At 48.4% G+C, this 19037-nt stretch overlaps 1 protein-coding gene across 3 annotated transcripts in view; it reads right to left on the bottom strand.

The window, feature by feature from the left end:
- LOC140386757 (syntaxin-1A) overlaps positions 1-7829 on the bottom strand; it is a 428170-nt gene extending 420341 nt beyond the window's left edge. For all 3 annotated transcript variants that reach the window (XM_072469428.1, XM_072469430.1, XM_072469429.1), the window contains exon 1: positions 7672-7829. In XM_072469428.1, coding sequence (XP_072325529.1) covers positions 7672-7701 — 30 coding nt within the window. In that variant the 5' untranslated portion in view covers positions 7702-7829. The remainder of the gene's footprint in view (positions 1-7671) is intronic.
- Positions 7830-19037: the final 11208 nt, after the last annotated feature.

The raw sequence follows: 19037 nt of genomic DNA, 5'->3' as shown, positions 1-19037 counted from the left end.
CGTGGGTTTCCTCCGAGTGCTCCGGTTTCCTCCCACAGTCCAAAGACGTGCAGGTTAGATGATAGGCCATGATAAATTGCCCTTAGTGACCAAAAAGGATAGGAGGGGTTATTGGGTTACGGGGATAGGATGGAAGTGAGGGCTTAAATGGGTCGGTGCAGACATGATGGGCTGAATGGCCTCCTTCTGCACTGTATGTTCTATGAACAACATAGTACTTTTATTCAAATGAGAAAATGTTGTTATTCAGAGGGACCTGCTGGTCCTTGTACATGAAATACAGAAAGTTAACACAGGCACAGCAAGCGACAAATGCCATGTCAGCCTTTATAACAAAGAGAGTGGGTTAAGAATGAAGAAGTCTTGGTGCAATTGTGCATGGCCTTTGTATGACCACACCTGGAATATTGCATAATGTTTTAATCTCCTTACCCAAGGAAGGACAAACATGCCTTAGAGAAAGTGCAACAAAGGTTTAGCAGGCTGGCTGCTGGGAGGAGGAGATTGTCCAATGAGGAGTGAGCAGACTAGACCTCCAGTTGCTAGGATTTAGAAGAATGAGAGTTGATCTCACTGAAACATACATAATGTGCAAAGGGCTTTATGGGAGAGATGCCGAGAGGATGTTCCCCTGGCCAGAATGAGGGGTCACAGCCTAAGAATAAAGGGTTGGTCATATAAGACTGAAATAAGGAGATATATCTTAGAACTTGATATCATAGAATGTCTTAATTCAAAGGCTTTGGTATTCACTACCCAGATATCTGTGGATGCTTGATCGTTCAGTACACAAGACGGAGTTTATTAGATTTTTTGAATACTGCTGGCATTAAGAAATAAGGTGGTAGTGCAGGACGGTAGTGTTGAGGTAGAATACCAGCTATGATTGCATTGGAGGTGCAGGCTCAAAGGGCTGAATGGCCTTCCCCTATTACTCGTGTCCTTCAAATCCCAAGTTGGTAAAACACAAACACAGATTCAGATAATCGTCTGGGCATTACACATCAGAGCAGCACAAGTGTCTCCGCTACTACTTTCCCTTCATTTTATTCAACAGTTGTGCTCCCCAGAAAGTGACTCCAGGTTTAAACAGTCACATTCCAATGTTACCATCACCATCAACCTGCTTACTCTTAAGACAATTGTCATGATGAAAACACATTTGGAAAACTAAACAATAAAACACGTTGCATAAACTAACCAATAGTAACTGCAACACCTGCTTCTCACATCACAAGGGACTGGCAGCATTCCAGCCAGTAGCATTTAGAGTCTGTAGAACCAATTACTTCATGTTTGTGTTTTGCTGCCAATGGTTTTTAAATGAATGTTGACATTTTTCCCCACTGTACATTAAGAACATAGTCTTGATGTGATGCATTAAAGCTCTTTTCTCACTGGTATTACACAATGAACATTGCAATAATCGTTATCGCTCGGACTCCGATTATTCAGAATTTTCCAAAGGATAGTACTAGTGAGGTAGTAGCTGTGCCCCCTCTCTGGCTGCCCTAAGGGCATTAGCAATCATGCCTGGAGTCACGTGCAGGCTAGACCTGGTAAGAGAGCAATTTTCATTCTCAGGAGAATATTAGTCATAGAATCACTACAGTGCAGAAGGAGGCCATTCAGCCCATCGAGTCTACACCCGGCCCTCTGAACGAGCACCCCACCAGTGAATCAGTTCCTCTCATGGATTATTTTCTGGTGCTAGAACACAAATGTCCATTTGGTTTTACAACCTGCCACAACTAGGGTTTGATCCTACAATCTTTGGGTTGCTGCTCCAGTACATGATATTTGGACAATTATCGTTTGCTTGCTTTTTTAAACTGTGCATGCTTTTTACTAGGCATTAACTGTACTACATTTTGCAGGTCAGGGTTCTGGTAGCAGTGGATGAGGAGACCAGCAAGCTGCCTGTGGATCCAACTTTGACCCACTACTGTGACTCGTGTGGTTAATTTACAACCCCTGATAAACAGAATAGGTACACACTGTAGCAGAGCTTTCCAGTATTAAATATGGCCACCCTCTGGCTGAGATTGTCACTTCTGCGATCAACATCAGAGGTGCGGGACATACTTGTACGGCAAGGGACTAAGTGAGGGTAATAACTGGTTGGCCTATGTGCATGGTGGGAAATACATCGCCACAGGTTGGGGTTATTCACTGGGAAAGGGGGCAATTATCAAGAACTATAAATGTCCTGTACCAGGATGAGTAAGGCATTACCCAGGTGGCACGGTAGCACAGTGGTTAGCACTGTTGCTTCATAGCACTAGGGTCCCAGGTTCGATTCCCGCCTGTGCGGAGTCTGCACGTTCTCCCTGTGTCTGCCTGGGTTTCCTCCGGGTGCTCCAGTTTCCTCCCACAAGTCCCGAAAGACATGCTATTAGGTGAATTGGACATTCTGAATTTTCCGAGTACCCAAACAGGCACCGGAATGTGGCGACTAGGCTTTTCACAGTAACCTCATTGCAGTGTTAATGTAAGCCTACTTGTGACAATGAAGATTATTATTATACTAGGTTGGGTTCTATACTCTAATGTTTCCCCAAGAGTTTCAGTGTTCCTAACAAACCACCCTTTGGATGAGAGCTATCACAAGAGATAGGTTTACCTGATTCTCAGAAAGAAGTAATGCAAGCGGAGGCTCAGGATCAGCAGTGAAGACTGCAAATAAGATGTTACATTTGGTTCATGACATGCCAGGACTCTGGACCATTCACATTGTGTTTCCAGCAGCACCGAAGGTCAACACTGGCTCCAATTGTTACGATACCAGGACTGCTGATGACCACAGGAATCAGTCACGATGTCATTTTAGTCTGCATTCGGTCAGTAACTAAAGTTAAAGTCTATTTCATTACTCGCCCGCCCATATTCACTTCAGCAGATGTAGCTACAGTTTTAATGGACATTCTTTAAAGACACGTTAACTGTGCACAGGTAGCCAGTTGTGTTCCCAGTAACAACTAGAGGGCGCCCCTAAATGGGAAGGGGCCATGTTGCAACAATATACTAACTGCACGCCATGAGCAGGAAATGATGCACATTATTAGATGTGGATTTCAAACTGGGGAGTACACACGATTGCATCAGAATCAAAAGTATCAAAGAGCGCATTGCACTTTCAAAGAGAGGGTAGGCTGGATACTGAGTCCTCAGAGATAGTCAACTTGGGTTGATGACACCCCACAGAACCCTGTACCCCAGCAAAGATCAGATGCAACAAATCACACAAATATGGAAGAGCCTCACGATTCAGTGAGAATTTGGGTTGCAAAAACAATTTACATGTATCACAGATCCTGGAAATCAGAAATTGAAACAGAAAATATAGAAACACACAGCAGGCCAAATAGCATCCGTGCAGTGCGAAACAGAGTTAACGTTTCCGATCGGTGACCTTTCATGAAAGCCGTTCTGAAACAATGAACTCTGCTTTTCGCTCCATGCCGCTCCATGGATGCTCGATGTGCTAAATGCTTCCAGTTTACATGTTTTGTATTGGTTCATGGGAACCATAACATAGCCGAACAGTAGGCAAAACTGAACAGTATGCTACACATTGCTGCCAATAGCAAGGAAACACTGGAGGTCAATCGGAGCCATCAGCAGCTGATGAGTCATTGCTACAAAGGGGATAGGTACAGGACAACTCATTTCCTATAACTTTTTATTTGCTCTGAAATCATCCAGTATCATTTTCCATTGGACAGATTTACAATCAGTGACTTACTAGTTCCTTTACCCGTTTAGTTTTGCTGGAAAACGGAGTCTGTTTAAATTGATCCATTTCTGACAGTTCCATATTTGCAAAATAAAAAGAATGACAGACTAGACAATATATTCCAAATGACGAAATTTTATTTGGCAAGCATTCACAGTACGGTAAGTCTCGAGGGGGTTTCAAAATTTCAACTTTTTCCTGTAGCTTTTGCCCACGTTCCTACTCTGAGGTGCTCTCCTCACAGAGGCAGTCATGGTGGGCAATCAACGAGCCAACCACCACCATCAACGGATGGCAACTGCACCAATGACACTCCTCAAAAAGCCCCAGTGTGCCCTTGTGTTGCAGCTCAGTGTTTTCTGCAGAGGTTCCTCAAGTCACCTGTGCAGGACACTTGTGGTGACCCAGAACTGAAGCTACTGCTAACTGGCACGAGACAGTTCCCGTTTTCCTCCATACCTGTCACAGCTGGAGACAATTCTCCATTGATCCATTCTAGCAGGGAAGAAGTGGCCCGTCCACAAGACCACCTAACCGCTTCTGGTACCGACTGACATTAACTCCATCCAATCTTACTGAATCCCTTCCCTTGATGCTCGATTTGCATTGGGTAAACCAGACAGGTCAAATGCGGTTCATGGTTATTCCTGGTCAGAGGCCTCCTCCAATACTAAACTCTGTTCCACCTGAGTGAAGCAGATTCCTTTTTCAGAACGCCACCGTCACTCTCTATTTTTGAATCCACCCACTGTCTGGGCATCTTTAAGTACCACACGTTCACACACACATCCCATCCATCCACACCACAGATAGCAATATGAGCTAGATAGCAGAGAGGTACTGGAGAAAGAGAGGGCTAGCGAGATGGGAATAAAAAAAGGGGAGAGGGAACTGAAACAAAGCAAGGAAGAGACAGAAAGGCTGAAGTAACAGCAAGAGAAAGGAAAGGCACGTGGTGGGGGGGGGGTAGAATTTTCAGGACCTGAGATTTAACAGTTCACAGAAGCTGACTGACAGCATTATCGGGTGAAAGCTGGGTGGGTACATGTGTCCCGGGAATGGGACTCTGCAATCCTGGTCGGCCCCATTGTAACCATTGAAGGTGTAATGTCTATTTTCAGGGCCACCATTGTGTCTGTGGGGGGTGGAGAGAGAGAGAGAGAGAGAGAGGAGAGAGATGGCTGTTGAACTCAAAGACAATCCGGTTAAATTGCAGCATCAGCCTCAGGCTGCAAGTCTAGGGAGGGAGAGCGAGAGAGAGAGAAAGAGAGAGACTGCTCAGTATTCAGCGAATGACTCTGTTGAGGAGCTTAACGGATCAATCAAATCTGCACATCCTTTACCTGCAGCCCTGCCATCATTCCCAGAGACCCAGGACACCCCCCCCCCCCTTCAATCCAACACTCAGGGAGACTCCCCCCCCCAATCCAACACTCAGGGAGACCCCCCCCCCCCAATCCAACACTCAGGGAGACCCCCCCCCCCAATCCAACACTCAGGGAGACCATCGCCAATCCAACACTCAGGGAGATTCCCCCCCAATCCAACACTCGGGGAGAACCCCTCCCCCCAATCCAACACTCAGGGAGACTCCCCGCCCCCCCAATCCAACACTCAGGGAGAGCATTGCCAATCCAACACTCAGGGAGATTCCACCCAATCCAACACAGGAGGATCACCGCAATCCAACACTCAGGAAGAACCCCCCCCCAATCCAAACACTCAGGGAGAACCCCCCCCCCCAATCCAACACTCAGGGAGAACCCCCCACCAATCCAACATTCAGGGAGAACCCCCCACCCCCCCCCCCCCGATCCAACACTCAGGGAGACCCCCCCCCCCCCATCCAACACTCAGGAAGAACCCCCCCCCAATCCAACACTCGGGGAGAACCCCCCCCCCCCAATCCAACACTCAGGGAGACTTCCCCCCGCCAATCCAACACTCAGGGAGAGCATTGCCAATCCAACACTCAGGGAGATTCCACCCAATCCAACACAGGAAGGTCCCCGCAATCCAACACTCAGGGAGAACCCCCCCCCCCCCCCCTCCAAACACTCAGGGAGAACCCCCCCCCAAACACTCAGGGAGAACCTCCCCCCCCCCAATCCAACACTCAGGGAGACCCCTCCCCCCCAATCCAACACTCAGGGAGACAGCCCCTCCCCAATACAACACTCAGGGAGACCCTCCCCCCCCAATACAACACACAGGGAGACCATTGCCAATCCAACACTCAGGGAGATTCCACCCAATCCAACACAGGAAGATCCCCGCAATCCAACACTCAGGAAGAACCCCCCCCCAATCCAACACTCAGGGAGAACCCCCCCCCCCACCAAATCCAACACTCAGGGAGAACCCCCCCCCCCCCCCACCAAATCCAACACTCAGGGAGAACCCCCCCCCCCAATCCAACTCTCAGGGAGAACCCCCCACCCCCCGATCCAACACTCAGGGAGAACCCCCCCCCCCCGAATCCAACACTCAGGGAGACTCCCCCCCCAATCCAACACTCAGGGAGACCCCCCCACCCCAATCCAACACTCAGGGAGACCCCCCCAATCCAACACTCAGGGAGACCCCCCCAATCCAACACTCAGGGAGAAACTCCCCAATCCAACACTCAGGGAGACCCCCCCTCTAATCCAACACTCAGGGAGACCCCCCTCCCCTCAATTCAACACTCAGGGAGACCCCCCCCCCTCAATCCAACACTCAGAGAGACCCCCCATAATCCAACATTCGGACACACCCCCAATCCAACACTCAGGGAGAACCCCCCACCCCCCGATCCAACACTCAGGGAGACACCCCCCACCCCCCGATCCAACACTCAGGGAGACACCCCCCAAATCCAACACACAGGGAGAACCCCCCCACCAAATCGAACACACAGGGAGACACCCCCCCAATCCAACGCACGGGAGACCCCCCCAATCCAACACACAGGGAGACCCCCCCCCCCAATCCAACACTCAGGGAGAGCCCCCCCAATCCAATACTCAGGGAGACCCCCCCAATCCAACACTCAGGGAGACCCCCCCAATCCAACACTCAGGGAGACCCCCCCCCCAATCCAACACTCAGGGAGACCCCCCCCCCAATCCAACACTCAGGGAGACCCCCCCCAATCCAACACTCAGGGAGACCCCCCCCAAACCAACACTCAGGGAGACCCCCCCCCCAATCCAACACTCAGGGAGACCCCCCCCCCAATCCAACACTCAGGGAGACCCCCCCCCAATCCAACACTCAGGGAGACCCCCCCCCCAATCCAACACTCAGGGAGACCCCCCCCCCAATCCAACACTCAGGGAGACCCCCCCCCCCAATCCAACACTCAGGGAGACCCCCCCCCCCAATCCAACACTCAGGGTGACCCCCCCCCCCAATCCAATGCTCAGGGAGATCCCCCAATCCAACACTCAGGGAGACCCCCCCAATCCAATGCTCAGGGAGATCCCCCAATCCAATGCTCAGGGAGACCCTCCCCCAATCCAACACACAGGGAGACTCAATCCAACAACCACGAGTCCCCTCCTCAACCCAACACCCAAGAGACCCCCCCCCCCCCGCCAATCCCTTTTCCACACACTTGGAGGCAAGTTCACAGTTTCCCCGGGGTTAGCTCAATCTTAGCCTCTGATCCGCAGGGATGCGGTGGAAGTTAGGAATCTGCCCTGTCCCCCCTCCATCACATCTTCCGCACACTGGACGCCGGGGTGTTTTTTTTTTGCAACCAACGCTGAGAGGCAAAAAGAGTGAGAGGAAGAAAAATAAAATACACACAGAGAGAACCCCCAATGCTTTCCCCGGAATGTAGCAGCTCACGAAGAGAGCGAGCGAGCCAGCGGTACCTCCCCAGCCCGTGAGCCGACCGGGCAGAGACACACACACACATCCTTCTCCTCTCTCAGCCTGTGGATACTTACAGCCCGCAGCTCCTGGGTGCGATCCTTCATCACTGCGATGTCCTGGGGGCTCGGCTCGGAGCGGTTCTGCGCGCGCTGTCCACACGCTCAGCAGGAGGAGGATGGCGGTGCCGAGCTCTGCGGCTTCTTTCCCCCACTCACCGGGCGAGGGAGGCGGCTCCAAGGACTGCCAGCGGCCGGCAAAGCGCATGTCGGGGCGGGGCTCGGCTCGGCTCACAGGGGAACATACATAAAAATGACAAAACATTACTGACATCAAAAACTGACACAGGACTCTGCAACTTACAAGGCGAAACATCACCACCAGTCAGCAAGTGCAAGCAGAAATTAACACAACACATGGCTGAACGAACAGTGAAATTAAACACACGATGGAAATAACACCACACATTGTAACATTAACACAACACACGATGAAATTAACAGTGCAATTAGCACGACACATGGTCGAATTGACAGTGAAATTAACGCAACACATTGCAATTTTAACATACAACGAAATTAATAGTTGAAAATACGTACAACACCGGATGAAATTAACACAGTGATAGCACACCAATTAAACAGCGGAGTTCGGGTGAAAATAAGGTGAAAACACAACATTAACATAAAGTGAAATTAATAGTGCAATAAACACATTGTGAAATTAGCAATAAAATTAACACAAAATAATTTGAGGGGGGTGGGAATGGTAACCACCCTATTCCCAGACAAAACTAGCAGTGACTGGGATCCCGAACCAAAACCCCAATAAAACCGCCAGGAATGTTCCCTTCCAGTTGGGGAACACTTCAGTAGTCGAGGGCATTCAGCCTCTGGTGCAACCAACGGGACAGCCGTTGGCCGCCGTGAATCCCGCCCCCGCCGAAGTCTCCGGTACCGGAGATTGGGCGGGGGCGGGAATCGGACCGCGCCGTTTGGCGGGACCCCTGCTCAATTCTCCATCCCGGATGGGGCGAAGTCCCGCCCAGAAATTGCCTGTCCCGGGCGTAAATCAAAGCTGGTATTTACCGGCGGGACCAGGCGGCGTGGGTGGGCTCCGGGGTCCTGGGGGGGGGCCGCGGGGCGATCTGACCCGGGGGGGTGCCCCACGGTGGCCTGGCCCGCGATCGGGGCCCACCGATCCGCGGGCGGGCCTGTGCCGTGGGGGCACTCTTTCCCTTCCGCCTCCGCCACGGCCTCCACCATGGCGGAGGCGGAAGAGACTCTCCCCACTGCGTATGCACGGGAAACTGTCAGCGGCCGCTGACGCTCCCGCGCATGCGCCGCATTTCCGCGTCAGCTGGCGGGGCAACAAACGCCATTTCCGCCAGCTGGCGGGGCGGAAATCCCTCCGACATCGGCCTAGCCCCTCAATGTTGGGGCTCGGCCCCCAAAGATGCGGAGCATTCCGCACCTTTGGGCCAGCGCGATGCCCGTCTGATTGGCGCTGTTTTTGGTGCCAGTCGGCGGACATCGCGCCCTTGGGGGAGAATTTCGCCCCTGATCTCTGGGTAAGCGTTCTCCAAGGCGGCCTTCAGGACGTGCGACAACGCAGAATCGACGAGCAGAAACTTATAGCCAAGTTCCGCACACATGAGTACGGCCTCAGCCGGGACCTTGGATTCATGTTGCATTACATTCATCCCCCACCATCTGGCCTGGGCTTGCAAAATCCTACCAACTGTCCTGGCTTGAGACAATACACACCTCTTTAACCTGGAGTTACCCCTCTCTCTGGCTCTGTAAAGACTTAATTACCTGCAAATGCTCGCATTCAAAGTTTTGTCTTGCATCTTTGACTTTGTCTATATAAATGTTTCTGGAACCCACCTCTTCATTCGCCTGAGGAAGGAGCAGTGCTCCGAAAGCTGGTGATTTGACACAAACCTGTTGGACTTTAACCTGGTGTTGTAAGACTTCTTACTGTACCCAATATTTTAATTTGTTTTGTGAGACTGTGCAGAAAGAATGATGCTTCAGGAGAGACTGCATAAAACATAGGTACTTTAAAACAAAACTTTATTATGAATACAATATTAAACTCTCTAACTTCACACCCAAAAAGCTTACAATTGCCCCTTATACATTCCTACTCAATTCCCCATTAAACAAGAAAAGAAACATGCAGCTCTCAATCTACCTTTAAACGCCGGTATTTCCACATCATGACCTTTAAATCAGCATGGCATAGTGTAATACCTGCTTTACAGAACAGATTTTTGGCTGGTGTTAGAACCCCTTCAGACTATGGCTGAATATCTTCAAATAGCTGTTTCAACTGTGTTGTTTCATCCTCTCCCTTGTCGCCAGACAAGACTGTGCTGCTTTAACTGTTATTACTCTTTATAGAACTATCATACTAGGAAAGAAAACTGCCTTTACTTGGGGTCAAAACACAGGTTGCCAGATCAGAATTCAACTTTTCTCCAAAAACATTCTCAAAATGTCTCCCTGAATCTTTTAGCTCCATCCAGCAATTATATCATCTCCCCAAGCTGAAAAACAAATTAACTTTCCAGGGAAAGCAAGCATATTAACTCCCTAGGGACTGACCCAGTCAAACCACAATGCGTTCGCCAAGACTGCAAAATATATTTCTCTGGTTAATTTTACTTCCAGGCTCCTAAAAGTTTCCAAGCCCTGCAAAACAGGGTTATTTTTTTAAAACATGACCACTTCAGTCAAGCACACTATAACCCCAGGCTTTTAACCCTTAAATTGCCCAATACTTAGAAACCAATATTCCTACAATCCTCCATCACACAGCCCAAAGGTCATAGACCTTTTCAGAATTGATGAGAGGTGGAAAGAGGGATGAAGCCCTGCAAGCAAGTACGTAGGTAGCATTCAGGGTGCTTGGAAATGAATTAAAATGCAGGACCTCAAAGGTGAAAATGTTCAGATCGGTCCCAGTGCCACATGCTAGGCTCAGACCAGACATTTGAGGAGAGTGCTGCTGAGCATGTGGCTGGAGAGAAGGTGCAGGAGAGGAGCTTTTGGCTCCTGCCACATTTTGACAGTTGTAGAAGACAGATGACTTGTACCTTTAAAGACGCCTGAACCAACATCCTGACAGAAGCAAGTTTGCTCGTCCAGTTGAGAAGAGTTTAAATGAGTTTGGCAGGGAGTTGAGAACCTGAGTGTAGATTCAGAAGGAAGAGAAGCAAAGCTGGAAATAGAAGGCTAACTGAGTATGGGGAGATCAAGGAAAAAAAGGCTGGAAAAGAGTTAATCAAGAAGCTGTTCAGTGATTAGTTGTATATGGTTAAATGCAAGGATTCCCGTGAACAAAGCAGATGAACTGAGGGAACAGATCAATGCTTGAAAGTAGGAAATCATAACTTCATTTTTATTCATTCCTGGTACATGGGCATCAAAGGCAAGGCCAGCATTTGTTACCTTAATTGCCCTTGAGCGCTCTTAAGGGCCAACCGTATTGTTGTGAATCTGGAGTCAAATGTAGGCCAGACCAGGTAAAGATAGCAGATTTCCTTCCCGAAACAGCTTTCGTGAAGCTGATATTTTTATAACAATCAATGATAGATTTGCGATCACCATTAATGAGACTAGCCTTCAATTTCAGATTTAATTAATTAGATTTACATTCCGTGATCTGTTGTGGTGGGAATTGAAGCCACCTAGCCTCAGTGGTAGGCGACCTATTGGAAAAGGGTTTGAAAGATAGTTTATTCATCATTTAGAGAGGCATGGATTAATCGAAGACAGGAAGAATAGATTTGTTAAAGGAAGGTGTTGTCTGACTGACTTGATTTAATTTTAGAGGAGGTAAGAAGGAGGGTGGAAGAACCTAACATGTTTGATGTAGTCTACATGGATTTTAGCAGTGCTCTTGACAAGGTCCCACATGATGGATTGGTCAGGAAATTAAGAGCTCATGGACCTCAGGGAAAATGGCAAGTTGGATACAAAATTGGCTCAATGTCAGGAAGCACAGGGTAATGTGACTGTAAGGCTGAGGATACTGAGGAGAGTTTTAATTGAGATGTATAAAATTGTGAAGGGCCTAGATAAGAAGAACGTATTACTTTTATCTGAGAGGCCAATGGTGGGATTTGAACCCATGTCTCCAGAGCATTACCTTGAACCTCTGGATGGTTAGATGCAAACCACAATACCACTAGTCTCAGTTGTTTTACCTAGAGTGTGATAGGGGTTTATGGAACTCTCTGCATAAAAGGTTCTAGAGACAAATATACCTGACTATTTACCTGAGGTACTGTAACCTAGAGGGCTATGGACTGAAAGCTAACAGAAGCACAATTGGCTGAATGGCCTCCTTTTGTATATACCAAATCTTCATGTCTCTAAAGAGTAAAATAAACATGTGGTAAAATTATCAGTAAAATAAACTCAACACACTGAAGATAAGCACATAGTTAACATACCAATAAGTTTAATTCACCACATGTTTATTATGTAAAAAATGTTATAGGTGTTTGAAAGATACAGGGTGGAAAAGAATATCAACCAGAAGAGCTGTCTTATAATAATAATCTTTATTGTCACAGTAGGCTTACATTAACACTACAATGAAGTTACTGCGAAAAGCCCCTAGCCACCATATTCCGGCGCTATTTCGGGTACACAGAGGGAGAATTCAGAATGTCTAATTCATCTAACAGCATGCCTTTCGGGACTTGTGGGAGGAAACCGGAGCACGCGGAGGAAACCCACGCAGGCACAGGGAGAACGTGCAGACTCCGCACAGCCAGTGACCCAAGCCGGGAATTGAACATAGGACCTTGGAGCTGTGAAGCAACAAGGCTAACCACTGTGCTACCGTGCTACCCGGATACCGGACCAGATCCCAATTTTTGGGAGAATACCGGATGAGAAACCCAATAATTTTTCAATTTGTAAAACTGTGAAGAAATGATTCTTCATCTTGGGAGTGATAGCTCTGACCAATAAGTATCTTTTATGTTAAAACAAACTTTTGATTTAAACACAGAATTAACCACATTGACATCACCGAAATAGTTTTACAATTAACAGTTAAACAGTTCTTAAATAAAAAGAAAAACTTTAACTTGCTATCTACTCCTGCCATGAATTACAATTAAGCCTCCCAATTCAGTTCAAATGCCACTCATAAATAAAGTTAACAAAACAGATTGCTTGCTTATCTGTGCAGACCTTTGGAGAGAGAGACCCTTTTCAGGAGCAACCTGAAACTCCTTCTGTCTTGTCAGACTGTTCTGCTCAACCTAACAGCATTTGGCAAAACTGCAAACTACAGACAGACATGGCTCTTCCCATTAATTATATAATCTATATCCCACTAAAAATGTCCCATTGCCTGCTTAGCTCGGACTAAATACAACCCCTCATAAATTATCTACACTCCAGGGAATCACCAGCAATCATAACAATATCTCTTTAGTCATCTCTCTGTAAACAAATAAATGATGAAAGTCAATCATTACCACCCCTTTTATGACACCTTAATTACAGTTTTAGTAGACACGCTGCCTGTAAGGCTTTTAATAACATTACTGCCACAAATATGAAATATAATATATAACAATTTCTACATTCATCACAGGTGACTGAAGGGTAGGCTGCAGAAATGAGTTTCAACTTTTTAAGAGAGAACCATAAACAAGAGGTTTAGGGAAACAATTCTCAAAAGTATGATTCAGGCCGCTGACAACACCGTTGGCAAGACAAGTTGGCAAGTGGGGTAGGGAGGAGTGGTGGGTGTGGCCAGTGGTGTTCCCATGACGTTGTTAGCCTTGTTCTTCTTAATAGAAGTGGTTTATCATAGAAATATAATTCATAGAATTCCTAAGATGCAGAAGAAGGCCAATCGGCACATTGGGTCTGCACCAACCCTCTGAAAGAGCACCTTACCTTGACCCACTCACCTGCCCTATCCCCGTAACCCACACTTCTTTGGACACTAATGGGCAATTTAGCATGGCCAGTCAGCATGCACATCTTTGGACTGTGGGAGGAAACCAGAGGACCTGGAGGAAACCCACGCAGATACGGGGAGAAAGTGAAAACTCAACACAGACAGTTACCCAAGGTTAGAATTAAACCCTGGTCCCTGGCACTGTGAGGCAGCAGTGCTAACCATTGTGCCACCGTACCACCCTGATTGTGGATCGGAAAGGCATTGTCCAAATAAGATGGGTGAATTTCTGCTATGTGTCTTGTAGATAATATATCCTGTGCATGGCACAGTGGCGGGGAAATCAATTAAACAGACTACTGGATAGTATGAAGCTTCTGCATTGTTACCAGCCATGTGGTAAGTATTCCATCATATTTTGTCTTGAGATAATAGAGGGATAGAGCTAGGTGTTATTGACAATATAGGGAGAGAACTAGGTGTTATCGACAATAGAGGGATAGAGCTATATTTTATTGAAAATAGAGGAATAGAGCGAGGTGATATTGACAATAGAGGGATAGAACAAGGTGCTATTGACAATAGAAGGATAGAGCTATATTTTATTGAAAATAAAGGATAGAGCGAGGTGATATTGACAATAGAGGGATAGAACAAGGTGCTATTGACATTAGAGGGATACAACAAGGTTTTATTGACATTAGAGGGATAAAGCGAGGTATTATTGACAATAGAGGGATAGAGCGAGGTGTTATTGACAATAGAGGGATAGAGCAAGGTGTCATTGATAATAGAGGGATAAAGCTAGGTGCTGTTGCCAATAGAGGGATAGAGTGAAGTGTAATTGACAATGGAGAGATAGAGCAAGGTGTTATTGACAATAGAGGGATAGAGCAAGGTGTTATTGACAATAGAGGGACAGAGCAAGGTGTTATTGACAATAGAGGGATAGAGCAAGGTGTTATTGACAATAGAGGGATAGAGCGAGGTGTTATTGACAATAGAGGGATAGAGCGAGGTGTTATTGACAATAGCGGGATTGTGCAAGCTGTTATTGACAATAGAGGGATAGAGCAAGGTATTATTGACAATAGAGGGGTAGAACAAGGTGTTATTGACAATAGAGGGATAGAGCAAGGTGTTATTGACAATAGAGGGGTAGAGCAAGGTGCTATTGACAGTAGAGGGATAGAGCTAAGTGCTTTAATGGAAGAAGGATGAAGTTATCGACATTCATGCCATTTCTGTAATGATGACAATGATGGGAAAAATTCAGATGAGAAAAAGAAATGAGGATAGACTTTTGGATGATTCTGAAGATGATGGGCTAGGTTTAATTGCTTGATATCTTCAGAAACACTTATTTTTCCTTGGGGGACTAGTGAAGAAGTGTTGGAAGGATCAGCAGGCTGAAAATCAGCCTGTTGAACTTCACCAGGATCATCTCTTCCATGGGCAACAAATCTTGGTGTGGGACTTAAACTCAGAGTTTTTAGCTGAGAGGCAGGGAGTCTACCTACTAAGCCATGATGAGCAAGGGGGACAAAATGGAGAGCAATGTTAGAAATGCGTTGTGTGGACTTCCGGTGATGGCGGGCGGGAGGCGGCTGCACAATGGAGGGCTCCCGTTCGTGAACGGCATTTTTGGGGCTTTAAGCCCAGTCCCAGGGTCCACGGAGGCGGCAAAAGCAGGAAGAAACAGTGAAGGCACAGTGAAGAAAAATGTCGAGGGTAAGCAAAAAATCGTCCGTAAAGAAAACAGCTGAAGGTCCGTCGGGGAGTGGAAAGGTCACCGCGGGGTCACCAAGGATAATGGAGGCTGGAGCACCAGGGGAGGCCGCATTGCTTACGGCTGAAGAAATAACTAAGGTGATGGCTGCGGAATTCAAAAGGCAGTTTACAAGATACATGGAGACAATGAGGAAGGAGATGAGAGAGGTTTTCAGTGCGCTGGTGGAGGAGGCGATTTCCCTGGTGATAACAGCGGTGGCGAGCGCAGTGGCGGAGGTGCGAGAGCAAGGCGAGGCACTAAAGGAAGTGGAGGAGACGTTATTGCAGCACGGTGATCAACTTGCCTCGATGGGGAAGGAGATGCGGAAGGTGATGGACATTAACAAGGATCTGCGAGGAAAAATGGAAGACCTGGAAAACGGATCCAGGCGACAGAATTTGAGGATTGTGGGGCTGCCCGAAGGAGTTGAAGGACCAAGGTCGATTGAGTATTTTGCTACTGGGGGAGGGGGAGGATCCCTCTCGATATGAATGGATCGGGCTCATCGGTCGTGGAGGCCTGTACCAATGGCGAGTGAGCGGCCAAGGGTAGTGACTCTGTGCTTCCATAGGTACAGGGTGAAGGAGAAGGTCCTGAGCTGGGCCAAGCAGAAGCGGGTGGTGCAGTGGGCTGGAGCTGGTATACGTGTATACCAGGACTTTACGGTGGAGCTGGCGAGGAGGCGGGCTGCCTTCAACCGGGTGAAGAGGGCAGTGTACATTAGCAAGGTGCAGTGCGGCATTGTATATCCAGCGAAGCTGAGGGTGACGTACAAGCTCAGGGACTTTTATTTCGGAACGGCGGAAGCAGCGGAGGAGTTTGCGAAGGCAGAAGGACTGTGGCAGGACTGAGAAATTGAGAGATGGCCACGTGCCAATGTGACCTCATGACTGACTGAATTTCCTTCTTTTTTTTTTGTTTCACTGAGTGCGGGTGTAAGGGCTAAAGGAGCCAATGTTGTATATATTTGGACAAGGGAAGTGATGGGACTTTCACTCGAAATGAGGGCGCTTTGGGGTGTAGGTGGATATGCGGGGTTTGTGTGCTAAAAGGGGATTTCTGGGCTTTCCTAGGGCCGGGCAAGGGGGAAAAGGACCCGGGCGGGGGCCTCCACACTTTAAGCCGGTTTAAGCCGGCCAGTGAACGAGAGTGAGGTGGGGGGAGGGGCTGCGGCCATCGGAGCCTGGCAGAACAGGGTCTGAGTGGTCTTGCCGGGGTGGAAAGTTGGGTGGGAAGGAACCGAGGTTGGGGGGAGGAGTTTTACAAGAGGCAGTGGACGGGAGGAGTCGGAGACTGCGGGGGGGGGGGGGGGGGGGTGGGGTGCTGTTCAACTCTTGGGTATCATGTACGGCACTCTTTCAGAGGTTGGATGGCATTGAGAGTAGGGGGGGAGGGGGAGTGGACTCTATAGGTCAATGTTGACCATGGGCGGTCCCGGATTCCTTTTTCTTTTTCTCTTTTGTTTTTTGTTTCCACCGAGGGAGGGTTTGTTTTATTGGATGCATATATTGACAGGTGGGCCGTTGTTTGGGGTGGTGGGAGGATGGGATTGTGGGTATTGTTAAGGGGATTGATTTTGTATTTGTTACCGTTTATTGTTTGTGGGTGGGGTGTAAATTTTGAAGGAAAATGTGAAAATGGAGAATAAAAACATCTTAAAAAAGAAATGCGCTGTGTCTGTGCAACTGATCAATAATAGAACCATATAAGGACAGTCCCCCAAAACTAAATGAGAGGAGAGTGGTTTTGAAGAAGAATGTATTATCGAGCGACTGAGGCAGATTAGGAAAAACATTACCACAACATACAATATGATTAAGAATTACAGTGAAATTGACAGAAGGAGTGTGATTCAGCCAAGACATTTCTATGTGTCCTTTTGGGTACGTTTGGTGCGGTGTTTCCCGCCGGCTATTTGGGTGAGATCAGAGATGGATTCACACACACTGAGTAATTTTTTTCTCCCCGGTCTAGCCCACACTGGACATAAACTACTTTTTGTGAGGGCCACGAAGAATCCAGCACGAGTTTTAAGGATACAAAGTAATAACATTTATTTACAATAACAGATATATATATAACAGCAGCCACAACGTCCCTTGCTGCACACTCCTTCCTGCTGGTTCCAAACTGGCCAGCTTTATTTATACTTGGAGTTTACTAATGGTTTCTCCGCCCCCCTCATTGGGGAAGCTCATACTCCCACAGGATTGTGGGATTGTCATTAGTCCCCAGACAATGGTAAGCAGGCAGGTTATAACATCCCTCCCCCCCAAAGTCCAAGGAATCCACCGAAGGCCCTGGCGAAGGAGGGTGTCGGACTCGTTTTGCCGCAGGCCGGATATCATTTGCATGCGGCGCTGGATCAGGCGGCGTGTAACGAGACGGAGACCGGAGCTTCCGTGATGAACGGTGTAACGGTTGTACATCCACGGCCCGTGGACCCGAGGATTCCCCCTCTGATGCGTCCTGTGTCTCCATCTCGGAGTCAGAGTCTGCTGCCTCCGTCATATCAGCGTCTCTATCTCCATTTGGTTCTGTAGCGACCTGCGCAGGCTTTGAGTGAGGCACCAGTGGAAGATTGTGAGGACTACCTTCCATTGTCTCTGGTCTCTGCGGCTGTAGAAATGAGCTCCGGGGGCGGGGAATCTTTGGAGGGGATAGTCTTCTGGACCGAACGTGGGCTACATGTTTGCGCTGGAGACAACCCTGGGCTTGCACCTGGTAAGATATAGGGCCCGTTTGGCGAAAGATTACACCAGGAACCCATTGGGCACCACCAGCAAAATTCCGAACGAACACTGGGTCACCGGGCGCAAACTGCCGAATCGGCCGATGCCGAGAAAATCCATGTCCCTGCCGTTCTTGTGTGCGGCGTACTTTTGCACCAATGTCCGGGAAAACCAAACTAAGGTGGGTGCGAAGTCTCCGGCCCATTAGGAGTTCTGCAGGAGCTAACCCAGTCACCGCATGGGGGGTGGTCCTATACGTAAACAAAACGCGAGCCAGTCTCGTGTCCATTGATCCGGAAGACTGCTTCTTTAGGCCTCTTTTGAATGTCTGCACTGCGCGCTCTGCCAACCCATTTGAAGCCGGGTGGTAAGGGGCAGTGCGGATATGGCGTATGCCGTTCATCTTCATGAACCTCGCAAACTCCTCACTTGTGAATGGAGTGCCATTATCCGTAACCAGCACCTCGGGGAGGCCATGCGTACTGAAGGACAAACGCATCTTTTCAATTGTTGCGCAGGACGTTGTCCCCTGCATCTTATGCACCTCTAGCCATTTAGACTGGGCGTCGATTAATAGAAGGAACATGGATCCTTGAAAAGGGCCTGCAAAATCTGCATGCAAGCGTGCCCAAGGCCGCCCTGGCCATTCCCAGTGATGTAGGGGAGCAGCCGGCAGAGGCTTCTGATGCTCCTGGCAAATGGAGCAGTTTTGGGCCACCTTCTCAATGTCGGTGTCGAGGCCTGGCCACCAGACATAACTCCGGGCCAACATTTTCATTTTGGTCACACCTGGATGCCCATTGTGCAAGTCTCTTAGTATCAGCTCCTGGCCTTTTTCCAGGACAATCACACGCGTCCGCCACAAGAGGATGCCGTCTTCCACGCTGAATTCTGACAGCTTGGAGGAAAATGCCCGCAACTCGCCTGGGAGCTGTCTATGCTGCCCACCATACAGGACTATATGCCGAACCTTTGACAGGACTGGCTCCGTCTGGGTCCACTG

Source organism: Scyliorhinus torazame, chromosome 12, assembly GCF_047496885.1.
Source record: "Scyliorhinus torazame isolate Kashiwa2021f chromosome 12, sScyTor2.1, whole genome shotgun sequence".
NCBI classification, from domain to species: domain Eukaryota; kingdom Metazoa; phylum Chordata; class Chondrichthyes; order Carcharhiniformes; family Scyliorhinidae; genus Scyliorhinus; species Scyliorhinus torazame.
Note: the sequence above shows the minus strand (reverse complement) of the source record. Positions and strands in the feature narration are given on the sequence as shown.